The sequence below is a fragment of the Cebidichthys violaceus genome, unplaced genomic scaffold, assembly GCF_023349555.1.
Source record: "Cebidichthys violaceus isolate CVI_PGR_0920_01 unplaced genomic scaffold, fCebVio1.0.p SCAF_9, whole genome shotgun sequence".
Classification (NCBI taxonomy): Eukaryota; Metazoa; Chordata; class Actinopteri; order Perciformes; family Stichaeidae; genus Cebidichthys; species Cebidichthys violaceus.
In genome coordinates, this window is record NW_027176975.1 from 178,479 (window position 1) to 187,500 (window position 9,022).

Consider the following 9,022-nt stretch of genomic DNA (forward strand, 5'->3'; position numbering starts at 1 on the left):
ACAGACTGGTAGTCCTTCCTCCACCACAGGGCCTGATTGAAGAGATCCAGAGGGCAGTTGTGGACTTCTTCTGGTCGGGGCTTCACTGGCTGAGAGCTGCGGTGCTGTACCTGCCGGTCCAAGAGGGAGGACAGGGCCTGGTGGACATCGCATCACGCATCACAACCTTCAGACTGCAGACAGCTCAGAGACTGCTGTACAGCTTTGGTCTGCCATGGACTGATACTGCCTGTGTGCTGCTGAGGAGGGCTGGACGCTTAGGTTATGACAAACACCTGTTCCTGCTTCAGCCCCAGTCAGTGGATTTAACTGGTCTGACACCATTCTACCAGTCCGTCTTACAAGCGTGGCAGGTTTTTACAGTCCAGCGGAGAGCTGCGCCGACACCAGGGATGTGGCTCTTTGAGGAGCCGCTGTTTGGAAACAGCTATATCACGTCCCAGGTCCTGACGTCCGTCAGCCTGAGATCCAGACTGAGAGAGGCCGGCTGTGTGAAGCTGGGTCACCTGATGAAGACCTCCATCTCTCATCTAGCAGAGCTGATCAACATCCGGTCCAGCAGGCTGCTGCTCAGGCTGGTGGAGGAGGTCTGTGCTTCTCTGCCAGAAGTCCTCAGAGTGTTTGTTAGAGACCGCACAATATCTGACCAATGGGACGATGAATGTGAGTATGTCTTCCCACCCCTAACTGTCTATCCTACTTTGGGACTGTGGAAGGATGAGGAGGACACCTTGCTGTCCCTAAAGACACCACAGTTGGGGGACTTTGAGACTCTGGGGAGGAAAGCAGCGTATCAGGTTAGTGTGAAGGTCTCTAACTTGCGCTCTCTGGCAGGAGTTAGGGTATCGAGGTGGACCGGTTTTTTTGGCAGGGGATCCTCCCCTAGAGGCTGTTGGCGGTCCCTGTACAAACCCCCTGTAGACAAACGGACAGGAGACCTCCAGTGGAGGATTGTGCATGGGGCCATAGCTACAAACAGATATCTGGTGCACCTCAATCCTGGCTCAGGAGACAGCTGTCCTTTTTGCTTGCAGACAGAAACCATTTTCCATCTTTTTGTTGAGTGCTCCAGACTGGTGAGACTTTTCAATCGCCTGCAGGCGTGGTTCCAGGGCTTAGGAGAACACTTTTCTTTATGTCTTTTTATCTATGGTCCAAAATACTCTGCAAAAAGAAAATCTGTCCACACACTAATTAACAGGATTTTAGCTCGGCATCGGCAGCGAGGGTCAACTGGGGGAAGAGTGAGGCCCTCGCTGTCGGTGAGTGGCGCGGCGGTCTCCCAGTTCTCCCCCAAAACCTGGAATGGAAGAGAGGAGGTCTAAAGTACCTAGGGGTGTTTTTGGGAGCAGACCATATAGTGAAGAAGAACTGGGAGACCGTCACAGAAAAGGTCGAAGAAAAACTTAAAAAATGGAAATGGCTGCTCCCCCAGATGTCGCTTAGAGGGAGAGTGCTGGTTTTAAACAACTTGGTAGCATCCCAGTTGTGGCACCGGTTAGCCTGTGTGGACCCCCCCTTAGGATTACTTGCGGAAATCCAGAGGAAGATGGTGGACTTCCTCTGGGGGGGTCTACACTGGGTGCCACAGGGGGTGCTGTTTTTAGCCAGGGAGGAGGGGGGACAGGGCCTTGTCCACCTGGCCAGCCGGACTGCCACTTTTAGACTACAGTTTATTCAAAGGTACCTCACAGGCCCGGCAGATCTGGTGTGGAGAGATGTGGCCAGCAGCATCCTGAGGCGTGCCAATAACCTGGGGTTGGATGATGCTCTGTTTTTAACTGATCCTAAATTTTTAAAACTAACTATGTTGCCTCCTTTTTACCAGGGCGTCTTTAAGTCATGGGCCCTTTTTAACCAAAAAAGGTGCCCGAAAGCCAACTCTCTGCGCTGGTTGTTGAGAGAACCACTGGTCAATGGAGCCAGGCTGGACGTCAGCAACCACACCACCCACGGCCTGACGGCAGCGCTGATCCAGTCTGGAACCTTGACCCTGCAGCAGCTGGTGGATGCAGCGGGGCCGGCACTGACCGACACCCAGGCCCTGGGTTCTCTGCTGGGGCTGCAGTCTCTCCGGGTGGCAAGGAGGATCCTGGAGCTCTGGTCCAGCAGGCTATCAAAGAAAGAGAAAGACCTCCTGATGGGTGACCGGACCAGGACCAGCCCGGACGCTGCAGACCCCTACCCGGACATCATCCTGAGCCCAGGGCTGGGAGAAAAGACCGGCCCCCTTCTGAGAGTCATCCACGCAGAAAAACTAACAATAACAAAAGCGGACAAAGAGACTCTGTACCGCAACTGCGTGAAGTGCATCCACCAGGCCGGACTGAGCGGCAGACCTCCCACTGTGTGGACCAAGAGATGGGGACAGGACGGACCCGGCCCACAGTGGAGGATTTTATACAAAGCCCCCCTCAAAAAACGGACAGGCGACCTCCAGTGGAGAATCTTGCACGGTGCCGTCGCTTCCAACGCTTTTATTTCTGTTATTAATCCAACTGTTCTTAGCGGGTGTCCATTTTGCGGAGTACGTGAGACAATTTACCACGTTTTTACTGAGTGCAAGAGACTCACCGGTCTCTTCTCTCTTTTAACATCGGTTTTTACACGTTTTAACGTTGTTTTTACTGAGAGGATTTTTATCTTGGGAGCTGGCTACAACAAAAATTTTAAAATCAAGTGGCAGCTCCTCAACTTCCTCTCAGCCCAAGCCAAACTGGCCATTTACACCAGCAGAAAGAGGAAGGTGGAGCAGGGGGTGGGGCAGGAAGCGGCGGCAGTGTGGAAGACGAACCTCCGGTCAAGACTCCGGCTTGAGTTCGGATTTTATCGACAGGTCTCCGATCTCGAGTCTTTTAAAGAGCGTTGGTGTTTTAAAAACACACTGTGCGAGGTTCTTAACGACCAGCTGTCCTTTTCACACTTTTTACTTGACTGATGTATTTTAAAAACAAAAGAAAACAGTTTTTTAATTTATTTTTTGTATTTATTTACATTTGAGACGTCTTGTGACTGTAAAAATTTAAACAATATGTAAATAAAGTGTTTTTGTAAAAATCAAAAAAAATCTCTCTCTCTCTCTCTCTCTCTCTGTCTCTCTCTCTCTCTCTCTCTCTCTCTCTCTCTCTCTCTCTCTCTCTCTCTCTCTCTCTCTCTCTCTCTCTCTCTCTCTTAGGATAAGTCGGTGTCTCTGGCCCGGCTGCACAGCAGATGGTCCCTGTTGCCGTGACGGTCTTTAAAGGAATAAATAAAGTCTCTTTACATTATCATCTTCTGGACTCTGGAGACAGTGAGGTAACGCTATTGATTATTTATATCAGTGATCAATAAGTGTTAATATATTCATTACTAAATTTGTTTTATTCATAAAAACCTTTCAGTAATACTTATAGAAATAAGTATTAATTAGTATTAAGTATTAATGATAGAAATGTTCTTCCTGTTGGATTTAAAGAGCAGAATGATAAAATAATCTCCTGACATGATTGAAAGCTCCAGAACAACCACTAAAGGGACCTTATGTTGAAATCCTCTGAAGTCAAAAATTAACTTTACTCAGTATTTCAGATTTTCAACAGATAACTTGTAAATATATCAATGAAACATTAATTGAACAGATTGTTAAAAGTTAACTAATTATAACAAGCTGACATTATTTATTTATTTTACAGTATCTATTAACATGATCGTGTTTATCAGATAACAGACATGTGAAGCATGAATGTGATCTATAATCTATAATCTGTGTTCTCACATCTTATGTTTGAAACATAAATATCATCAGACAGAAAACAATTTATATTATTGTAACAAAAGATAAGTGATCAGGTTAAACTATGAGGCGTTTAAAGACACTTTGAGGAATCGGTCAAATTAAATTGAATCTGACAGACGCTCAGAGACTCAGATCAGCTTCAACGAGCTGACACGTTTTATAACAAGTCTTTACTGACACGTTTTATAACAAGTCTTTAATAAGTCTTTTTTGACACATCTTTAACAACATGCCTTTTCTGACACGTCTTTAACAACAAGACTTTACTGACACGTGTTTTAAAACAAGTCTTTTCTGACACGTCTTTAACAACAAGCCTTTTCTGACACGTCTTTAACCACAAGCCTTTACTGACACGTGTTTTATAACAAGTCCTTACTGACATGTGTTTTAAAACAAGTCTTTTCTGACACGTCTTTAACAACAGGACTTTACTGACACGTGTTTTATAACAAGTCCTTACTGACGTATTTAATACGTCAGTAAGGACTTGTTCTTTACTGGCCAGTCTTTAACAAAAAGTATCTATTGGTTAGTCTTTAACAACAAGTATTTATTGGTTTGTCTTTAACAAAAAGTATTAATTGGTTAGTCTTTAACAATAAGTATGTATTGGTTAGTCTTTAACAACAAGTTTTTAATGGTTAGTCTTTAACAACAATTATTTATTGGTTAGTCTTTAACAAAAAATATTTATTGGTTAGTCTTTAACAACAATTATTTATTGATTAGTCTTTAACAACAATTATTTATTAGTTAGTCTTTAACAACAATATTTATTGGTTAGTCTTTAACAACAATTATTTATTAGTTAGTCTTTAACAACAATATTTATTGGTTAGTCTTTGACAACAATTATTTATTGGTTAGTCTTTAACAACAATTATTTATTGGTTTGTCTTTAACAACAATTATTTATTAGTTAGTCTTTAACAACAATATTTATTGGTTAGTCTTTAACAAGTTTTTATTGGTTAGTCTCAACAAGTATTTATTGCTTAGTCTTTTACAAAAAATATTCATTGGTGAGTCTTTAACAAAAAGTATTTATTAGTTAGTCTTTAACAACAAGTATGTATTGGTTAGTCTTTGACAAAAAGTATTTATTGGTTAGTCTTTAACAAAAAGTATTTAATGGTTAGTCTTTAACAACAAGTATGTATTGGTTAGTCTTTAACAACAAGTATTTAAACAAGCATTTATTGGTCTGTCCTAAATGTCACAGATAGGGTTCTAGGTTGTTTAAATGGTTCCAGAGATGCATAAATAGGTTGTAAATCTACAGAGTTTTTGGTGTAATGTCGGAGGTTCTAAAGGTCTACAAAATGGTGCATCATAAGGTTTCCTTGAGGAGGTTTTAAGGATCCTTCATCAGGTTTTGTGTGAAATCAGTCATTCAGTGATCAGACAATTTAGAGGTTCAGGACTACAGATGAATATTCACAGTGTTTAAATGAATGATTAGACAACAGAGATAAAACTACAGCTCCCATGAGTCTTTGCAGTAGCAGTGTCCTCAGACTCCTGCAGGTGGACTCACTGAGGTGTGTTTGTGTTTCAGGATGATGCTGAACGACAGGTGGACCATCATGAACAACAGCAGCTCAGAACTCGGCAGCAAACAACCAAACAAACACAAGGTAGCTGCTACATTAGCCATTAGCCTGTTAGCTAGCATATTAGACCACGCCCACTATGAGCTCATAGTCCCCTATCATCCACCATCACCCCTCAGGTAACAAGACAGACAGATAGGCGGTGAGACAGACAGACAGATAGACGGTGAGACAGACAGGACAGTAACAGACCTACAGTGAGTTAAATCCTGTTAATCTCGAGTCTCTAATCTGCAGCAGCTGTCGCCTTCACTGAGATCTTCTGAGGATCTTCAGATTAAACTCACAGAGACAAGATTTACACTGCAGGAGACATGTTACCCCACTACACCCCCATAACCTCCCCCATTAGACCACTACACCCCCACAACCTCCCCCACAACAACCCCCATACATTTCGACCATGTTCAGATTAATGTTGTGGTTCCTTGATGTTCGTCTGCAAGCCGCTTTAAAGGATCAATGTGTGAAACCTGAGCTCATCACTTTGAGTCTAGCAGGAAGACCAGCGTGACCTCATCAGGTCCACTTAGACACAATCCAGACCAGCTGGTTCAATTATCCAGAGACGCACAAATCCGAACCCGATTTATATTTAACTCTGGTCCTTGAGCCAGAACAAACCAGAACAAGGACTCACAGCGGGAGATCAGACCCCCGAGATCAGAACTCTGAGATCAGACCCCCGAGATCAGACCCCCGAGGTCAGAACCCCCGAGGTCAGAACCCAAGGTTCTGGGTTCTGGGGCTGAATGTGTTCAAGTACTAACTTAAAGTCCGCTCTCCCCCCGGTGACGTAGTCTCCCCGTGGTGGAGAGGACGAGTTTAAGGGCTTGTTGGACTCTCCTGAGGACAGACTGGAGACCACAGTGACTCACTATTGCCTCTCCAGGTCACAACTGGTACTACAGGACAGAACGGGCCGTGGCTAGCTGTTAGCATGCTAACATCAGTAGAGACAATGTGACCTCCTCACATCCTGGTGATGAAGATAAAGGTTTAAAACTTCAGTTCTGAACCACATCTTAAAAACCTGTGTGTGTGTGTGTGTGTGTGTGTGTGTCTGTGTCGGTGTGTGTGTGTGTGTGTGTGTGTGTGTCTGTGTCTGTGTGTGTCTGTGTCTGTGTGTGTGTGTGCGTGTCTGTGTGTGTCTGTGTCTGTGTGCGTCTGTGTGTGTGTCTGTGTGTGTCTGTGTGTGTGTGTGTCTGTGTGCGTCTGTGTGTGTGCGTGTGTGTGTGTGTGTGTGTGTGTGTGTGTGTGTGTGTGTGTGTGTGTGTGTGTGTGTGTGCGTATCTGTGTGTGCGTATCTGTGTGTGTGTGTGTGTGTGTGTGTGTGTGTGTGTGTGTGTGTGTGTGTGTGTGTTCAGAGATGCTGCAGCTTCCTGTTCTGGTCTGTCGTCACGCTGGTCGTCATAGCAGTCGTCGTCACAGCAACAGTCATCATCCTGTATCTGATCCAGTATCCTCTGCCCTTCATCAACAGGTAAACACACCTGTCTGTCTGTCTGTCTGTCTGACTGTCCATCTGAACTACCTATCTACCTGTTGTCATGGTAACAGGGGCCGAGTCTCCTCCCCCTCTTCACCTGTGATCTCGACCAATCACAAAGAGTCTGGCGCTCTGGTGTCGGTCTCCCGGGTCACAGACGGAGAGCCAATCAGCATCTTCCTGGACCCCAACTGTCCGGACTACAGTGAGAGTTTCCTGCGCTGGGAGGCTCTGCAGACGTCTCTGCTCAGAGCGCTGTCCAATCACAAGGCAGAAGACTGGCAGGACACGGGATTGGACCACAAGCTGGCTGAGGAGCTGAAGGTGTTATCAGGCCACGCCCACAATCTGAGGCTGGAATCTGATTTGCTGAAAAAAGGTCAAGGTGTTCTGGACCAGCGACTGGACGGGCTGCAGAGCGAGCAGAGTCGGATCATACAGGTAATTATAAAATAATAACAAATACAACAACATACAGAATAACCTAAACTAACATCTATACTTTCAGACAGAAATAAAACTAAATACACATTTAGTGATTTATTTTGACTGTTTGCTTCTGAACATCAAACGTTAGCTTTAGAAAATGATTCATCTTCACATTTAAACATCATTCAAAAAGAAATCAACTGGTGATTTATATTTTACCCTATTTCATGTACATATATACATATATAAAACTATACATATATACATACATACATATATAAAACTATACATATATACATACATACATATATAAAAATATACATATATAAAACTATACATATATACATACATACATATATAAAACTATACATATATAAAACTATACATATATAAAAATATACATATATATATACATACATACATACATATATAAAACTATACATATATACATACATACATACATATATAAAACTATACATATATACATACATACATATATAAAACTATACATATATACATACATATATAAAACTATACATATATACATATACAAATATACATATATACATACATATATTTAAAGGTTAAAAACAGAAAGTTCAAGAAAAGAAATGACAACAAAACTAGAAAACAAAATCGAAATAGCATAAACAACTAAAAACATGGTAAAACCCACAATCTATGAATTTAATGAAATAATATTATATATCTCCCAGGTGTTGTCTGACAGTCACTCAGGTGTGTCAAAGCTGGTTGCAGGTTTCAGTGATTCTCTGGTGAGCCTCCAGAGGGAGACAGAGAGTCTGAGAAGACTCAACAGTGACCTGCAGAAGGACTCCACCAACAGAGGTAACTCACGTTATTACACGTTAATCCGCGTTAATCTGCGTTAATCCGCGTTTTTAGGAATAAATAAACGTTATTACATGTTATTACACGTTATTACACGTTCCATCCATCCATCCATTTTCTACCGCTTATCTGGGGTCTGGTCGCGGTGGCAGCAGGCCAAGCAGGCTGACCCAGACTTCCCTCTCCCCCGCAACATGTTCCAGCTCATACTGGGGGATCCCGAGGCGTTCCCAGGCAAGCTGGGAGATGTAATCCCTCCAGCGTGTTCTGGGTCTTCCCCGGGGTCTCCTCCCAGTTGGGCGTGCCCTGAAAACCTCCAGTGGGAGGCTCCCAGGAGGCCTCCTGATTAGATACCCGAACCGGCTCAGCTGACTCCTTTCGACGTGAAGGAGTAGCGGCTGAACTCCAAGTTCCCTCCTGATGTCCGAGCTCCTCACCCTGTCTCTGAGGCTGAGCCCTGCCTCCCTACGGAGGAAACTCATTTTGGCCGCTTGTAGCCGCAACCTCGTCCTTTTGGTCACGACCCAGAGTTCGGGACCACAGGTGAGGGTCAGAAAGATATCCTGTCCATGACAGCCACGAACAGGACCGGTGACAAAGGGCAGCACTGGCATTTAACGTGCCGTTAATACACGTTATTATGCATTAATACATGTTATGACACATTATGACACGTTATTTACATTTATACGCAATTTTACATATTAATACATGTTAATGTTACATGTTATGCGCAAAATTCAATAATGAACTCAAAATTTGTGTATTGCGCATTTTTATTTTAAAAGTACTGCTATTTGAACAAAAGTACAAGTAGATACGGTTATTTTTAACAGCAGTATTCTTTACACTAGCAGTTCA

The 9,022-nt window shown here is 43.4% G+C and overlaps 1 protein-coding gene across 2 annotated transcripts in view; it reads left to right on the forward strand.

Moving 5' to 3' along the window:
* The first annotated feature begins 3,181 nt into the window (after nucleotides 1-3,181).
* The window catches only part of LOC137867071 (fibrinogen C domain-containing protein 1-like), a 10,851-nt gene continuing 5,010 nt past the window's right edge, over nucleotides 3,182-9,022 (forward strand). Inside the window, exons 1-5 of one of the 2 annotated variants that reach the window (XM_068703494.1) lie at nucleotides 3,209-3,294; nucleotides 5,337-5,415; nucleotides 6,759-6,874; nucleotides 6,952-7,321; nucleotides 8,026-8,158. In XM_068703494.1, the coding sequence (XP_068559595.1) occupies nucleotides 5,338-5,415; nucleotides 6,759-6,874; nucleotides 6,952-7,321; nucleotides 8,026-8,158 (697 nt within the window). In that variant the 5' untranslated portion in view covers nucleotides 3,209-3,294; nucleotide 5,337. Of the gene's footprint in view, nucleotides 3,295-5,336; nucleotides 5,416-6,758; nucleotides 7,322-8,025; nucleotides 8,159-9,022 lie in introns of both variants that reach the window. The other variant, XM_068703493.1, reaches the window with a different exon arrangement.